The sequence below is a fragment of the Tachypleus tridentatus genome, chromosome 5 (assembly GCF_004210375.1).
Source record: "Tachypleus tridentatus isolate NWPU-2018 chromosome 5, ASM421037v1, whole genome shotgun sequence".
NCBI lineage: Eukaryota > Metazoa > Arthropoda > Merostomata > Xiphosura > Limulidae > Tachypleus > Tachypleus tridentatus.
Genome location: NC_134829.1, coordinates 9,766,143 through 9,785,334, shown reverse-complemented (window position 1 = coordinate 9,785,334; position 19,192 = coordinate 9,766,143). Strand labels below are relative to the sequence as shown.

The 19,192-nt window shown below is 33.1% G+C and overlaps 1 protein-coding gene across 1 annotated transcript in view; it reads left to right on the top strand.

The window, feature by feature from the left end:
• Positions 1–19,192, top strand: part of LOC143251270 (uncharacterized) — a 48,835-nt gene that overhangs the window by 7,084 nt on the left and 22,559 nt on the right. The window contains exons 5-8 of the mRNA XM_076502710.1: positions 280–398; positions 876–1,007; positions 6,242–6,429; positions 6,706–6,824. Coding sequence (XP_076358825.1) covers positions 280–398; positions 876–1,007; positions 6,242–6,429; positions 6,706–6,824 — 558 coding nt within the window. The remainder of the gene's footprint in view (positions 1–279; positions 399–875; positions 1,008–6,241; positions 6,430–6,705; positions 6,825–19,192) is intronic.

Genomic DNA, 19,192 nt, shown 5'->3' with positions numbered 1-19,192 from the left:
TCTATGAGACTGAAAATCTTGATAACAAAAATTTAAATTCCACGTTAACGAGCCAATTTTTAACTATTATATGTAGCATTACTTGCTTAACTTACTATTCAATTAAAATATGTTGTCAGGAAGGATGAAATGTTTTAGGCTGCAAATCAGAAATCATAAAATTTTTTTAAAAGAGTGTTGATGATGTGTAATAGAAGTTCTCAGTGTCTGCTTCTTAAGATAGCCATGATAACACATTTTTCTATACTGTTCTTTGACTATGTAATAATCCTAATATAGCAGGCCTAAGGCAGCTCATGTAACAATTGGAATAAAGATGCTTGCTGCTCAACTATCAGAAGAGTTTGATTGGAGGAACATTAATGGTGTTAATTATGTTTCTTCAGTGAGAAACCAAGGTTTGTCCAAAGTTATATTACTGTAAATTTTTGAAAGTTTTTGACAGAATTGACAGAACAGTTCTGTCTTCCTCAGGTATCGATGTTCTGTTGAAACATACTGTGTAACTCACTATTATGCTTATAAATTGTTTGCCAGTGTATTATTATAGAAGCATAATGTTTCCATACTTGAGAAAGTGTTTTTATTGTGCTATGTGCTTATTGATTTTTACTTATTGACAGAACAGTTCTGTCTTCCTCAGGTATCAATGTTGTGTTGAAACATACTGTGTAACTCACTATTATGCTTATAAATTGTTGCCAGTGTATTATTATAGAAGCATAATGCTTCCATACTCGAGAAAGTGCTATGTGTTTATTGTTTTACAAATTATAAACTGCATGTCATTAACTCACTGAGTCCATACTGGATTATGTACTTCTGTGAGGAGCAAACATTTAGGTACATCACCTTTATGCATTATATTTATACAGGAAGCTGTGGAAGTTGCCACTCCTTTGCTTCACTAGCAATGATTGAATCTCGACTACAAATTATGACAAACAACAGTGTTCAAGTACAGTTGTCTCCACAAGATATTATCAGCTGTTCTGAGTATTCACAGGGTAAGCTAGTTGATTATAGTATTGAGATCTTAATTTTGGTTTTGACTGGTAAAATTATATGATACAAATGTTGAACTTTGATTTGTTATAACACAACTTTGTTACAAAACTAAAGCTTTATGTGAATGTTAACCGGTTTTTTTCTGTTCTGTAAGGAAAATGGTATGGACAACAAGGGACCAATAGTCCTTTAAGACTTTCTCAGTATACTACTTCCAAGAAAAAATGTAAACATTAAATCCACTCTGTAGTGTTGGGAATTATCAATTCTTATTTTAATTCCATTAACTCGCACAACACAGCTTGGTCAATTTGACCTACTATGTGACCTCTTTTTACTCATTTAAAGTCTTTATATACTTAATACTTCTAATTTTTAATATGGTGTATATATCTTCACAAAATTTGGCAAGCTTTCAGTTAACAATATGCCTTTCACTTACAAATAATCATATTTTTATTCAAGAAATAAACTAAAATAAAACTTGGTCCATGAATATATTGAGTATGTTTTAAATAAGTCGGTGTGCAAAGTAATTTTTTTTATCAAGATTAAAAATACTTTCCTAATCTCAAAATATCTTTGTGTAATCCCTAAAATCTCCTAAATACATTCAGGTATTTTTTACTCTAAAACTATATTTTGTTAATTTTTCTCTATCTTATTTCAAAGTGAGATAGGTCAGTTTAATCGAACTTGTAACAACCAAAAGAAAATAAAAATAAATCTAAATTACTCTATATACTATACTATACTAATGCTATACTAATTGGTATAGCTTAAAGAAAGAGTAGTTCAATAATATTTTGAACGTAAGATCTAAAACTGTCATATGCAGTAAAGGATATCTGGAGTGAGAAGGTTAAACAATTTTATTATCATTGTAAGTCTGTTAAAGTCGCATCACAATATAGTTTATAATTCAAATTTTAATTTTTTAATATTAATATAAATATATAGATTATATTTATAGATATATTAAAATATATAAAATGATAAAAAAAGCCAAATATATATTTTTGTGGGTCGTGGCATATATCTTCTTGTCTTAATGCTCAGTTTATGTTATTGTATCTCTATTGTACAATGTCTGTAGTAGTTAATGAATTACAAACTCAAACTTCATATACTTAAAACTAGAATACAAAATTAAAACCTACCACTTGTTTTGATTTGCTGAGATATTAATGTATATTACATTCTTTTGAAACCTCTTGTCTACTCACTCTTACTTTTCTTAAGAATGTCTTTATAACCAATAGAAAATGAACATTCTAAGCTATGTAAATCTGAGTGTTGTTTGTAAGTGCCTTGATGGGAAAACTTCTGTTTGACTGGAAAATTTGAAATCTGTTGACTAAGTCATTACTCTGAATAGAAATTTTAATCCACATGTAACTTACTTAGAAAGCCAGATAATTTGCATTAATCTTATATACCAGTATAATAATTTGATACTTTTTTGGATTTATATGATTTACATTTGAAATTTTCAAAAATTAACCCATTTGCAATGAGTTTGTATATACATTAAATATTTACACTCTAACTTTTGTATATGTATCTTCAAAAAATATGGCAGACTTTTAGTAAAGATTACATATTTTTTGTAAACAAAAAATCAGATTTTTTAATGAAATATTTTTACTAAAGATTTGTTTGAAAATATCTAGTTTGTTTGGTTACTAGAACGAGTGTGAAGTGATTTCATGTTATGATTAAAAACTGTTCTTTGTGTCCAAAACCTGGAATATTAGTATAATCTCTAAAACCTCCTAAATACATTTCAAATGTCTGTTTTCAGTAAGACTTTATATTTTATTATTTTCTATACCCTAACTATTTGGGGTCTGTCAATTGACTGAACTCATAACCATAAAAAAAACAAAAACGAAATATATATAAATTACATTTTTTCATGCTAGAATGACTACATATTATAACATGAAGAAACAAATGTTCGGTCTAAGTAGCTTAAGTCTCATAACATTATATATTTATAATTTTTCATTACATTGACCTTCTAGTCATGCCTAGCTAATATTGCACAATTTGTATTGACATGCACATACACACACATTACCATATCCAACAGTACAAAACTGAAATTTAGTCTCAACATAGTGGCCCATAAGTCCCTCCCCATCCATATGTTGTTATGTTATATTCAATTACACATGTATTATAAATTTGTTTCTTTTTTTTTCTTCAGAGAAATATGGTCAATGTAAGCCCATTTTCACTTGAAGATCATATTGTGACAAGTACGCATAACATTATGCAGCAAGAATGAGGGACAGCAGACAGATACAGTGGATACATAAGATATATGGATGGGTGGGGACTTACAGGCCACCCTGTACATAGTTACCCTGTCTTGGCTGTATTTTAGTGGACTAGTATTTTGTAATATACAGTAACATTTAAATTATTATACAATATATAATTATTGCAAATTATAATAAGTTATTAAACAAAATAAAGAAGTGAAGCGAATGATTATCTCTTCCAGCTGTAACCTTTATACTTGGTTGCTGTTGGGCATAGGTTGCTAAGCTTTTTAAATCTCACAGGTGGGAGATATCAACAATTGTTTTAGGTTGTATATACATTTGAATAACCAAAAATTCATAAATAACTATACTGATACTATAGAATTCCACTATAATTAATTAAGTTTAGTGACTACGTTGTGGCTAGGTCTAATAAAAAGTATGAAACTGCAAGCAGACAAAAGACACAACCAACCTTCTTAAAATCTTGGTTTGAAAGAATGATAGCCTTTTCACAGTTTAAAGTGGCTGAAAAACATATCAGGGAATACATTCTAAGCTGTCAGTTGGTTATTCAGATGTTATATATTGAAGTAAGTGTATGTAAGGGACTGTTTCTAAAAATGGAAAAGGGTGAATAAGGCAACTGTGTTTGATTCAGTACATAAGCCATATCTCAGCAACATAAAAAGATGTTTTTTATTTTATATTCTAGTTTGTCAATATTTGTAGCTTGAGTTCCTAATTGGTACGAAATTATAGATTTAATATTTTGACATAACAAACATTAATTTTAACCAGTGCTGCATTCAGTATATCACACGACTCACTAAAATCTATATTTAGGTGTGTTCTTTTAATATTTACTTTCAAATTAAGAAATTAACTCCAGTATTAAAGTTTGAATTATAATCTGCAATTTGTTTCTAAACTTACTGACATAAATTCATAAAATAATAGATTAATAAAATTTGGAATTTAAGTCAACAAATGCAGTGACATGTCCTTCAACCTGTGGCCCATCACAAAATGGTTAATTTGTCTTTTCTCTTTACTTGAGAGAATAAACAATGCTTATGGTGAGACATGTATGATGTGCAAATACAAATCAATTTTGTAACACTGCATTTACTAGAAGTAATTACTTTTCTATTTTTAGAAAACATGAATAAAAATTAAGTATTTATATCTAAATAATAATATATACACTATTTACCAAAATCTTAAGGCTAATGAACATAAAGAAAAAATTTGCATTTTGCATTGCTAGACTCAACCACTTATTTGAGTAGAACTTCAAAAGATGAAAATAAGTAAAAGGAAAATAAAGATAAAAGTTTTTAGCATTTAATAAGGAAAATGTGAACACTATGAAATTAGTCTAAATACAAGCTGGTCAAAAGTTTTAGACCATAATGAAATGAAGCATTAATCAGTAAACACATAACGAAATTTAGTCATTTGTGTTCAAGCATTAGCATTGTCAACATCTCCCACTGAAATCTCCTGTGTTACATTGGATAAAAACATGGCAAAGGCTAAAAAGTTGGCAGAATTTGAACGGGGCCAGAATTGTCGAGCTGCAAAAGCAAGGTCTCTCTCAACGTGCCATCGTTGGTGAGATTGGGCGTAGTAAAACTGCTGTTGCAAATTTCTTAAAAGACACTGACGGATATGGAATGAGAATTTTAAGTGGTCTGCCCAAGAAAATTTCGCCGGTGTTGAGCAGGAGGATTCGACAGGTTGTCCGGCAAGACACCAGCTGATTGTCAAACCAGATTTAGGCCCTTACGGATGCAGAATGCAGCTCAAGAACAATAAGATAGCATCTTCAAGAGAAAGGCTTTAAAAACTGTAAACATTTTTAAAGGCTACACCTCCTTCCACACCACGAAACAGCTCAGTTAAACTTTTCTGAGAAGCACCAAACATGGGATGTAGAAAAGTGAATGAAGGTTTTGTGTCTCTGCTGAGAAAAAATTTAACCTGGATGGTCCAGATGGCTTCCAACGTTACTGACACGATAAGGATATCCCACCGGAGACATTTTCTACACGACACAGTGATTTGGGGTCCTTTCTCCCTCTATGGAACAATGGAGCTTCAGGTTATACAGGGTTGTCAAACAGCAGCTGGCTACATTGATATGTTGGAGAGAGCATCTTTATTGACTGAAGGCTCTTGCTTGTGTGGAAATGACTGGATCTTTCAGCTAGACAATGCTGCAATCCACAATGTCCACAGGACAAATGACTTTTTCATGGCGAAAAACGTGATTCTTTTGAATCATCCAGCGTGTTTGCCCGAGCTGAACCCCATTGAAAATGTTTGGGGGTGGATGGCAAGGGAAGTCTATAGAAATCTATGTCAATTCCAAACAGTGCATGATCTTCGTGAAGCCATTCCAACCAGCTGTCTGCAAACGCTTATATCAAACATGCCAAAGCAAATGTTTGAAGTTATTTGCAATGATGGCTGTGCGACTACTGAGACCTCTTGTTGGGCATTTCCTACCCTGTTTAGGACTTCTCTTTGGTATGGTCTTAAACTTTTGACCAGCTAGTATTTAGGCTAATTTCATAGTGTTCACATATTCCCTATTAAATGATAAAAATGTTTTTTTATTTTTAAATTCCCTTTTCTTATTTTCATCTTTTGAAGCTATAGTCAAATAAATGGTTGAGTCTAATAATGAGTTACTTAATTATTCTAAATTTCAATTTCTGAATTTAAAAGATGTGTGAAGTGAAAGTCCATTTTGTAGACATTTCTCTGTTAAAGTATGGCTTTAAAATGCAAAGAAATTTATACCTTTATAAGGATATATTTGCTAAAGTTTTGATTAATGTTACAATTGTTCATTCCTTTTGTAACCTATGTTGCTGATTTGTTCATCTCATCATTTTAGAAGAATCAGTGTGAAAGTTACCTCTTAATTCTTTTTTAATTTTAACTTGCAGGCTGTGAAGGAGGATTTCCATACTTGGTAGCAGGAAAATATGCCCAGGAGTTTGGCCTTATACCAGAAAAATGTAACCCTTATAAAGGAAAAGATGAACCATGCAGTGAAAAAAAATGTGCTCGATACTATATAGCTGATTATAGTTACATTGGAGGATTTTATGGAGCGTACGTATTGAAACATTACCAAATCATTTAATACTTTGAGCATTTTTTACAAAGTGAAATTACTGCTTTGGTAAAATATTTTACTTGAATTTTATTAAATGTTTAAAGGCCTTGCTTTTGCTTATTTCAAAGATATTAAAGTCATTTTCCTTTACCTTTCTTTTGTACAGATTTAACTATTTCTAAACTAGTCCAGCAGCATCAGACTGCCTTCAGTTATTTCCTACATTGGACAATCACACATGGGTTTTCTTTTACATTTTTGAAAACCATATGCATGTACTTTTGCCACAAGCAGAGATTGCATCCTGTTCCTGAGCTTTTGCTCAGTGACAGTGTTCTTCACATAATGCCAGAAACAGAGTTCTTGGGACTTGTTTTTGACTGCAAACTGGCTTTTATTCCACATATCAAGTAGCTTCATATCAGGTGTACCAGGGTGATGAAACTTCTTTGCATCCTCTCCTCCATCTTTTGGAACACCTTTATGCTAAAGACCTATCATGCCCTTATAAGATCAAAACTAAGTTACAAGTCTCTGGTCTGTGGTTCAGCCAGGTCTTCAGCACTTAACATTCTGGACCATGTTTGCCATCATGAGCTCTGGCTCTACCTGGGGACATTCTGCACTTTGCCTGTCCAAAGTTTATACACTGAGTCTCATGAACCACCTCTCCATCTTCGACATCTGAGATTTTGTTTTCCATCTTCAGTGGGCTGTTCTATTCAGTAACAGATAATCCATTATTCCCCCTTTTGGTCTCTGCACCTGGATACACATAACCAATTTGAGTTCAGCACTGGATGACATTTCTGAGTCCAGTGTTCAGCCCATTCCTTCATGGTATGTTACCATTTCTACATGTGATGTTTTTCTAAGTCATCTAGAGAAAGTGGATATTCTAGAGTGGAAGTACCACCTTCTCTTATTCAAACATTTCTTGAACTAGTCCTCTGTAGCTATTAATATGGATGGTTCGAAATCACCTGCCCTTGTGGGCTGCCATGGTTTGCCATGGCTTTGTGGTTGCACACAGACTCCCCTTTACAGTATCTGTGTTCTCTACCAAGTTGTATGTTACCTCTCTTGCCCTTGATCATGTAGCAGCTAACCAACGCTTTGACTGTACTGTTTGTACAGATTCTCTTAGCTGTTGTTGCCTTGTGCCATTAAACACCAAACAACCAAATCTAAACTAGTCCATCTTATTGAATATATTGTTACCTGTGGACATGCAATTTAAGAGATATTTAGAAAAATATTTGTTTTTAACTAATCAAATGTTTTTCTGTTATAAAAGATGTAAAATATTGGTTTGTTTTAGAATAATAGCCTCATCCAAAATTTGAGTTTTCAGATGGAGTAAAGTATTTTCAATCTTAAAATCAAAGTTACTTTCACAAATAATCAACATCCCAAAAGAAAACATTTACAAGCAAATCTAATTGGAAAAAAACTGACAGTTGTCTACAAAATCTTTGGAATGTTTACTGACACAGTAAGTGATATAGGGTATTAACAGTAATTTAATTTTTATTGTGCATGTATAGCAACTGATGTTGGAAAGGATAGATCTGAAGAACTAATTCATAAGTACAGAGGCAATTAAGAAAAGGTCTATAAATCATATGCATCAAGGATACTACTGAGGCTTTGTTGTGGGGATATGGTTATAAGTAAGAGCAAGCAGATTGGCTATTTGGACTTGTGGATAAACTTAGTGGTATAAGAAACTCTGTTTCCTAAATGAATGGTTTATATTTAAATATGGTATAGGCTATTTTGTCCAAAAAAGTACTTATCTCCACTGAAAATACAGCTATTTCTCAATCTCCAGGATATCCACTCTGCTTATCCAAGCATTGAAAATACTTGCTTCAGTCTTCTATACCCCACTCAAATTCAGTTGACAAATTTGAAATTTCAAATTTCTCCATCAATTTCAGTCTGCCCCCTCTGTCTCTTGGTATTATATATAATCACATCATTCAGATAATGTAATCACTTAACAAATCATTCAGTACTGGTTTCTATCAGCAGGAGTGTTCTGCTTTTTCACTGTGACTTTCAACACAGTTGGCATTTCTTTTCATCTGTATTTATAAATTACTTAACAACAAAAAAATAGGTATACCCAAAGGTATGAATTACAATGTTAATGTTTCTACTATAGAGATCAACCAGACCTCTTTTCTTTCACTTCTACTGTTTGGGGTTTGTCAGTCCAAGCTATTTGTGATATGATCCATTATGAGAAGGAGATGTATATGTAGTCCAAGGGTGTGTCTCTTGGAGATTCTAAGGTGGCTTTTGCAAGTAAGCCAGAAACGACTGGCAAAAATGTGCAGTCACTTTTTTCTGGCTCCTTCTTTTATTATGTTGGCATCAACTGAGGATCATTCTGATCAGCCTCTTCCATCCTCTTTACTTTAATTGGTTACTTGAATTTGTGAGGTTTTGGGTCTCTCCTGTTGCATTTGACTCCACTACTTGCTTGTTAGCAGAAAATGCAGCAAGTGACTACTTGGATTTTCCTTCTCCTCCTCATTTTGCTGTTCATGCTGGGAGATTTGCTGCTTAGTTACATGACAGGATAGCCATACCTAGTTTCCACATTTATCAAATCAGCTTATCACTGCTAGGAGATTTTACATTCTCAATGGTTGGACCACCTTTTGGACCTGTGAGGCTCTAGATTGGAACCTGTAAGCTCTCTAAACAGATAAGTTTTCTCATGACTCTCTTGAGGTACTTATCTTCAATCCAACACTTGACTGAAGCCTATCAACATTCTCATCAGCCATTTGAGAGTGAGTTGAGGATTTTGTTGATGTATACCTCAGTCATATTCTCTGCTTCATTTTTTTCTTTGGTTTTCTGGCTGGTATGTTGTTGTTTGTAACGTTAGGCAGGCCGAGTGGTTGGTTTGGCTTAACTGTTGGAGCTTCAGCTAATACTACCTGTTACAATATTTATTTAAGTGAGGATACAGTGGACGAATGGAGCACACAGGCACTATCTCAAGGCTTTACAGTTAAAATAAATAAGTTCAAAGCTAAGATTTCATGAATAATTCTTGTATTAACTTTTCATATAATTAAAAGTTACATCCAATATACATCTTTTCAAATAGATTAACTTTTTTTTTTACTTCAATTAACACTTTTACTTAATATTCATTTAACCCTATACTACTCAATATGATAACTGATTCTTAGGAATAATGGCATTAGAATATTTACAAAGAGTTCAGACAAGAAACAGTTGATGGTCTCATTATGGTGATGGAAATGTCAAGATATTGTAGAGAAGTTGCATGAAGTTTAGAGGCAACGCCTTCCTAAGAAGAATTTCTTGGATTCTGGAAACAACTTCTGTTGTTCTGGGAGACGTCTTCACATGTTGGCTGTTCCCTGAGGTTTTTATATGGATTTTTTCTAGCATCCTCATGATCTACTAATAGTGTGCACTTTACCTGTAATTAGTTCTGATACTGGATTCTATTTTAATTGTATGCAACTGCTAACAACTAAAACAATCCCACTATTCCATTGTTCACAAGTGCCGACAATAAATCTCCAGCCTCTTACCTTGTATCTATAGTTGCATTCTTGTCATGGATAGTTAATCAAAGAGCCAGCTGGCTTCCATTTCAGGAACTTTTAAGATTGTTAGTTATCGATGCTTCTTAATTTTAGCCCATACTGTAGCATTGTGAAACTGTCAAAGATTCTTCCTGGTTCCACTTGTTAATGGAGCAGAAAGTTTCTCAACATGTTTTCTTTAGTCATTGTCATTCTACAGGGTGTTCAGAAAGTTACTGTGCACTCATGTATGTTTATTAACAGACAAAACTGCACATTGACTCTCCGAACACCCTGTATAATCATCGTTTTATACAGGTGTGTACTTATACTTCACTATATCCAGTGTCACACTTATTATATAAGGCATCTAAAATATCTAGCGATGCCTAACTCCTGCCTTCCTTAACATTTTTTTTATCTCTGATAAAAATTTCATCGCTAAAGCTCTTTCTTTCCATCCTTCTATCTTACATTGATCATCATTTACATCCTTCTATGAATAATGTATATATATGCCATGTATTCATTATAAACTTGTTCATAGTTATAGTAATGGTTAGTAAACACATTCAATGATACTAAATTGTACACACAGTATTCATTAGCTCTATAACACTTAACTATATACTATTTCATAGTAAAAAAGAAATTCCATAAGAAAAAAGGATTAATATTAGTATACCTTATATTAAGTTCAATCAATACATCGAATTGCAGGCCATTTGTAACAATCAAACAATGTCTTTTACTATTAGTTCTCGCCTGGTCTTTTAAAACTCGTACCAGAATGTCTTCACAGACTAGAGAAGTAATTACTTGTGCACTTCTATTTTACACACACTTTGTTTTCTCACCTAACACTTCTCCACTCATGTTGTCTTGTACTTGAATCTTAATGTCATAATATTGGTTTTCTTTTTATCTGTTATTAACTAACTGTTTTGTGGTAATATTTCATAGCTTCTCTTGTTATAGTCTGTAGGTAATTAATCTTGTTCTTTGCACATTGGTTCACAAACTTTTCATTTCTGGATTCTTCAACATTTTACACAAAAATAAATCCTATTAATTTTCCCAATAATTTTGATCTATATGTTTATTTTATGATTGACTTACCTCGCCAATATGTTAAACTAATTTAATTTTGACATCCAGCTATCATAAATCACTCGACATCCTAATTAGAGAGGTTATCAACACACTATTCAACCACTTCAGTGGCCTCTGAATAAAACAACTCTATATTGTTGCCTGGCTATGTTCTGGTTTCCGTTTTGAATTTACATAGCCCATTTAACTTCCAAAATGTTATTAGAGCCAATCTTTCACGTACTATATATAACATTATACTTTACTAGTATTACTACCAAGCATAATGTTACCATCACTGAATTAGTCCAACTTCCATTTATCTAACCTAATTTCTTCTGCTGTAGCTCTCAAGTCGCCTATATGCTGTTGAACTTCCTTGATACTTAATCCTGCTCTTGAATGGTGTAAGTTCTGGATAGTGTCTAATATGTTTGACAGTTCTTTAAGATTTTAATCTACATTTATATTCTGAATTAACTGTGACTCTTTCATAGTCAGTAGCTCTTGCCAATTGGGTATTCTTATGTTTAATGGGATTCCTGTCTATTTAATTTTACTTCTTTGGCCATGAGCAGAACAATTTGTAGCCAATTATGATTTCCACTATTCTGTAATTTAATTACTTTTGTTCGATAATCAAAGTGATTTAAATTTGATTTAGGGCATACTACCAATAAGGTAAGTTTATCTTTTACGTTAAGTAAACAAGTTCCTGGTTTAGGAACTAAATGGTTTAGGGATAATTTTAATCTTTTTACAAAATTCAGCTAACCTGTTTTTTTATTCCTGCAAATATTGCATAACTACAATAATAACAGGTCATAATAAGTGCTGAATAAATTTCTGAATTAGGGTGACATACTCTAATAGGACCTTTTATACATTTTAGCATTCTAAATAAGTTTGCTGGTCACTTGAAACAACAATATAGAGGTTATTATTTTCTATAGTTAGAGCTAATGAATGGTTTAATGTTAAAGGTAAGGGTACAATCCTATATAACTTAAATATTCTATCTCGTGCTTTCAAAGATATCAATAATATTTCTCAGTTTATCCCTCGCTGCAGCTGTCTTCACATCAGCCCACGTATAATACATGTAAATCTCTTTACTATGTGTTGGAATTACAAATTGTAAATGAGGAGGTAATTTCCTTTCATTTTTGTCTAATACGTTTTGTAATTTACTTAGAGGTACAAAGTATGAACTCAGTGATGTCGAGAAAATCCACTTGTAGAGAAATATATATGCAGAAACGGCTCGTTTGGGTTGAGAAAATATTTTACATAGAAGAGCGAACAACGTTTCGACCTTCTTCGGCCATCGTCAGGTTCACAAAGAAAGAGGTAACTGACCGAAAGCTGACCACATGTTTGAAAGGGGGTTGTGTAACTGAGTGTCGGAATGTAGAGGGCGGTGTTAGATGTTTGAATATATAATTCACCTATATCTTATTATATATTCAAACCCCCTTTCAAACATGTGGTCAGCTTCCGGTCAGTTACCTCTTTATTTGTGAACCTGACGATGACCGAAGAAGGTCGAAACGTTGTTCGCTCTTCTATGTAAAATATTTTCTCAACCCAAACGAGCCGTTTCTGCACATATATAGTATGAACTCATCCTTCTGTCTGCAGCTACATACAATGCTTGTACTAATTTAGCTAACTCAGTTCTACTATTTCCAACTGTAAATGATAATTATTGTGAATTATTTTGAATTCCATAATTGAAAACTAACATTTCATTTCCTGCCTTATGAAGTTGTCTGTCTTATTCTGGTATGTATCAAAGCATTAGTAATATTAACTTGTGCTTCAGACATTTTTCTAACTTCCTGGTCATGTAATTCAAGTGTCTGGTTTAATGAATTCATTATAGTTGCCTGTTCACCTATTAAATGAACCATTTCTTTAGATACTTGTCTTTGATGTTCTACTTTCTTATTTAATTCACATAAATTGTCTATGGGTGAGGTTTTGAAAAAAAATTTCAAGACATTTCCACCTGCATCTATTAACCCACCTTTTTGTTGAGGCCGATCAGAAATCAAAACAATATCTTTAATATCCTTTAATTAATTCTAATAAATCTTCTATCTCAACAAGACATTGTCTGACTAAGGTCTTATAGTTCTTAATTAATCCTTCCTGTAAGATCTTAACTAAACGTAAGATAGCTGTTTCTTGATTTGTCATATGAAATGACATTATATTTTCCAAAACGATTTCATTGAAACTTACATGAGTATTTATGTCAAATGATTTCTTGAATGATATTAATTTTTCTTATAATCAAACATACTGCAGAAATGGTATATCTTCAACAATTATCCACTTATCTCTGAATAATATAAAATTTCCTTTTTCAATAAAAATCATACATATCTTGTTTCTTACTGGTATAATACTCACATTTTGTGCTGCAATGTTTCCAGTCATCCATAGGGTAATGATCCTGGTAAACCTGCAGATATGTCTACTACTAATACATATAAATATAAATGTCTAATACACACACATACACACAACATATACGACGTTTACACACATCCTATATTATCCACTTAAATTTTAATTACAACCAAGTGAGTAACCTAACATATTAAAAGCTTCTAGCACTACATTTTTCTTCACTGGAGCTAACAGTAATGTTATTAATAGGCCCGGCATGGCCAAGTGGGTTAAGGCATGCGACTTGTAATCTAAAGGTTGATGGTTCGCATCCACGTCGCACCAAACGTGCTCGTCTTTTCAGCCGTATATTTTTAATGGTGGCCCAGCATGGCCAAGCATGTTAAGGCGTGCAAGTCGTAATTTGAGGGTTGTGGGTTCGCATCTCCGTCACGCCAAACATGTTCACCCTTTCAGCCGTGGGGGTGTTATAATGTGACAGTCAATCCCACTATTTGTTGGTAAAAGAGTAGCCCAAGAGTTGGCGGTGGGTGGTGATGACTAGTGCCTTCCCTTTAGTCTTACACTGCTAAATTAGGGATGGCTAGCACAGATAGCCCTCGAGTAGCTTTGTGCGAAATTCAAAAGACAAACAATTTTATTAATGTCATTTTGGGCCTACATACAACTACTTGTGGACAGAATCCCTTGTAGGTGTACAGGTTACTTCTGGTTGAATTGGTACAGGACCACGTGATCTAAGGTCACTGTATCAGCTTGCATTGTTATAGGGGGTATTTGACTTACTGTCCTCTCCTATAGGAATGTTGACGTCACTAGCCACGATATTTGTAGGGTCATCTGTGTCAACACTTTCATCATCTAATATGGGATCAGTGTCCTCTAACTCTTAAGTTTTCTATCTCAGCTTCACTTATCTTTTCTTCATCATAAGATAAATCAAGTTCATTTGAATCATCAGATTCCTCTTCGATATTTTCCTTTTTGTCAGCCATGTGGTTTTCATCAGTCATATATTCGAACTGATAGTGTTTACTTTCTTTTAGTTCTTTTAATCTATTAACATGTACCAACTGTTTTCTTTTTCCATAAATTTCTTGAATCTCAAAATTAACTGGACTTGTTTGTTTAAGGATTCTAAAAGGACCTTTTTATAATTTTACTAGTTTCTAAGTATTTCATTTCTTGACTATAGGGGTATATAACAGTACTTTATCTCCTAATTTTATATCATTAGTTTTTTTACCTTTTTATTTGCTTATTTCTCTCTATGTTCAGCAGCTTTTGTTAAATGCTTATTAGCTAACTCAAATGGTAACTGCATTCACTGTAATAGCTCTGCCTAGTAATCATAGTCTACTGCATGATTAAATCTTTTAGGGGTCATTATCTCTGGGCATAGGTCTACCATGTAATAGAAAAAAATGGACTTTCCTGAATACTCATTTTCAGCACTTAGAATGCTAACAGTAATAAAGGAACCTGCTCATCCCAAAGTTTCTGATATTTCTCACAGTATTGAGAGATTATATCCAGTAAAGTTCTATTGAATATTTCTACTAATCCATTAGCAGCTGGATGAAAAGCAGTTGCTTCAATTTTGTTGACACCTAACAACTTACAAATATATTTTATTAACTTAAAAACGAAATAAGTCAGTAAGTATTGTGTCTATTTACTATGTTATTTACAAATGCTTTAGCTATTGTTTCTGCTTTTTGATCAGGTAAGCATAATTGCTTTTGGATATCTAGTTACAGTTAAGACAGAAAGTGTTTGTACCCCTGCGTCCCGATTTGTTTTTTGCTCATAACTTAAAAAGTATCACGATTAGGCTAATAGACGTATGGTATATTATAAATATTATACTAACACACATCTACATAAATTTTTATGTAAATTAAACAACAAATTTAACTGTTTATAAACAAATAACCAAAAATAGGAGGAGCAGAAAGTGTTCGTACATTTCAGAACCTGTGAAAAAACTGATATTCCCATGAAAATTTTGCTTAGTATGGTGAATAAACTACATTATACCATTCCAGGACTAGACACTGGGTTCATAATTATTGGAATTTAGCTAGGAAAAAATGTACTTCTGGCAATTTAGCACTGTCTCCATTATTATCTGCTTGGTCATCATGGTGAACAGGAAACAACTGTCCAGTGATTTAAAAAACTGAACTATTGTAAAATACAAGTCTCATGTGTCTCTTTCTGGTATTGCTACACAACTTAAGAGGCCGAAATCTACTGTTCAAAGTATAATTGCAAAGCTTAAGCTTACAGGATCAACTGTTAATCTCCCTCGTTCCAGACGCCCCACCAAACTTCCAAAGAGAACCAAGAGGAAGGTTCTCAGAGAAGTTAGTAGGAACCCTCGTTTAACACATAATGACATGCAGAAACTGGGGTTGAAGTAAGCACCTCTACAGTTACGAACATGTTATGCTATTCTGAGTTCAAAGCATGCCATCCTCGTAGAACTCCATATTTAAAGACTCTTCATTTAGAAGCACGATTGAGGTATGCAAGAAAGGATGTAGATAAACCCTTTACGTACTGGAAGAGTATTCTTTGGTCAGATGAGACTAAAATTGAGCTTTTCGGTCACAATGATGTTTGCTATATTTTCCATAAGAAGGGGGGGGGGACGAAATCTTCCAAAGAACAACGTTCCTACAGTTAAACACAGAGGTGGCTCAATCATACTATGGGTTCCTTCAGCTCTTCTGGTGTAAGCAGCCTTCACCGCGTCAATGGAATCATGAAAAAAGAAGAGTATGTTGATATATTAGGCATTTATATCAAGAATGATGCTCAGAACTTGCGTCTTGGGCATCGTTGGATTTTCCAGCACAACAATGACCCTAAGCACACATTAAAATATGTGCACTCCTGGTTGCAGAAGAACCATATAAACGTTCTAGAGTGGCCATTGCAGTCACCCGATCTCAACCCAATTGAAAACTTTTGGCATGAGTTGAAGACCAGAGTTCATTAGCGTCATTTGAAAAACTTGCAAGAGTTGGAGGCCTTCTGTAAAGGAGAATGGAAGAAAATACCAGTCGGGTACTGTCAAATGATCATGGAGGGCTATGAGGAGAGATTGCGTCAAGTAATTCACCTGAAATGTTACACAACTGACCATTAAAGTAGATGCACGAACACGTTCTGCCCCTTCTATTTTTGGTTATTTGTTTATAAATACTTTATTTGCTGTTCAATTTACATAAAAATGTATGTAGATGTGTGTTAGTATAATATTTATAATATATCATACGTCTATTAGCTTAATCGTGATACTTTTTAAGTTATGAGCAAAAAAACCAATCAGGATGCAGGGGTACGAACACTTTCTGTCATAACTGTAAGTAGTCTGCATCTAATAACATATTTATTTCATGCATATGATGTAGGTAATGAGCTTAAAATATCCATAGTTACTAATTGAAATAGTGTGGTTAAACTTGGCATTCATTGCAAGGGAGCTTTTTAAAAGTGCAGACTTGTCATTAATTTTGACATTCCATGCATGAATCACTATAATCTTTAATATCTTTGCACATATTTAGTAAAAAGAACAATTTCATTTATTCTACTATATGTTTTTGCAAAAGGTAAATGTACTGCAAAAGGCATAATTTTTTCATAATTTTAAACTGTGGTACAACTATCTGTAATGATTTGTCATTATCAGTTCTTTTACAAAAGATATCTGATCCTTGTGTGAATGCTGTTTCTTCTTCTATGATATCTACTGACTAATAGAAATAATAAAAATGTTTAGAGTAAAGTGAGTGATAACAAAGTAAAGCAGGTTATTATTTACTAACACAAAATACTGTCCATATGGTGTCATTTATGTGCTTGTATTATATAATATACAGTGCCAACAACAAACTTTTAATGCAAAATTCCAATTTATTCAAAATAATATAAATTTTTAACTGGCTAAAAAAAACCCTCAGCCACTTTAATAAAAAGGTTAAGAGTAAAGTAAGCGATAACAAAGTAAAGCAGGCTAAGATAGAGAATAAAACATTTAAACAGGGAAATAATTCAAACCCCTCAGATGACTCTACACTTATGCCTAATGCAAGCAACAGAGCATCCCAACAGGTGTGTTTGAAAGAAAGAGTACCTGTAAGACTAGTTAACCCTTTCGGCGCTGAATAACATCTTTTAATGTATGGCATGGCGCTGAATATATATGTTTGATACTAACTAATTACGATATCAGTACTAAAAGCATGATATCTTGGCAATAACTCAACAAAAGTCCCTGAAATATTCAGTGATTGTACCCAATACTATACATGTTAAATTCAGTACATAAGAATAACAGGAATAAAAGAAGGTCGCCTGCCCCGCTGAGCCTTCAAGTCGACTGCGATTGCCAACTGTGCTGAAAGGGTTAAAGTAACTGAAGTACCTGCAAGAAGTCAATTTATTGTCGAAGCTAAGTTAGATGATTTAAATTTAATGAAGAAGTGTTGATTGAACCTTTTACTGCAAGGCTTAGAACTTCTACAACTATTCTCATTTACTGGATTTCATTTTTAAACACTTCTTATTCCTACCTCTCCAGCTTTGTCGTGTATCGTTACGCTTTGGGAAATCAGTGCCTGTATGTGTTGACAGTTGATCCTTGGCCTGGGTAACATTAGTGTTAGGTATCTGATTATCAGCTTAAGTCAGCAGGAAGATATCATTTGCCTCAACTTTTGCACATAAGCTTGGAAACTTAAGATTTCAGTTTCTATGTATATCTTTTCCAAGTAATTAATATCTCATATCATAAGCCTGTAAGAAATCCTGTCCTATAATACCACCTGTGTCCAGATCTATCTGCTTACAGATGTGAAATGAGTGTTGTAGCTCCAAATCTCCTACTCTTGTTTGAACACTATGTTTACCTAGCATCTTAACAGGATGTTCTGAGAAACTTCCTTCCAAGCATTATTCAACAATGTCAGATTTTTATGCAAAATCTATGAATTTAATAGGAAAGATTATCAACCAATAACTGACATGCTCTACCTTCTGTTTCTACTACAACTACTGATGACACATCATTAACACTATAGACACTCAATCTTTTATTCCATACTGCTGCAACTACAGTCAAACATCGATATAAGGCGCTAGTTGGGGTCCAAAAAATTCGACCGCGTTGTATCTGATTGCGCCTTATACCGATTTGATTATATATTTTTTTTACCCTCGGGGTGAGCGATAAGCAAAATTTACGCGTTTTGTAGTGAAATAAAGAAAAACAAACAAAACTACTTACACCAATGATATAGCATTTTTTCTTATTTATTTTTATTTATTAAACTCAATTTTAAGACTGAAATTAAATGTAAAAAGCAGAATTCTAAAGAAATTTATCGAATTCATTACTTTGATGGGGGCTGATATTCTAAAAGTAGTTCCGTCAGAGCAATCATGTGATCGTTTTTATGATTAGACGCTGATTAAAATTAGTTCAATTTTAAAAGTTAATACATATAGTAATTAATTTTGATAATTTATTTACTAATTATTAAAATCTAAGTACAAACTGAAGTCAAATAATTACCAGATAAAAAAATGTCATGGCAAAGTTTAAAATACGAATTCAGTACTGAAACAAAAGCGGGCAGGCCAGGGTTTGATCACAATATGCGGCATGAAAACCA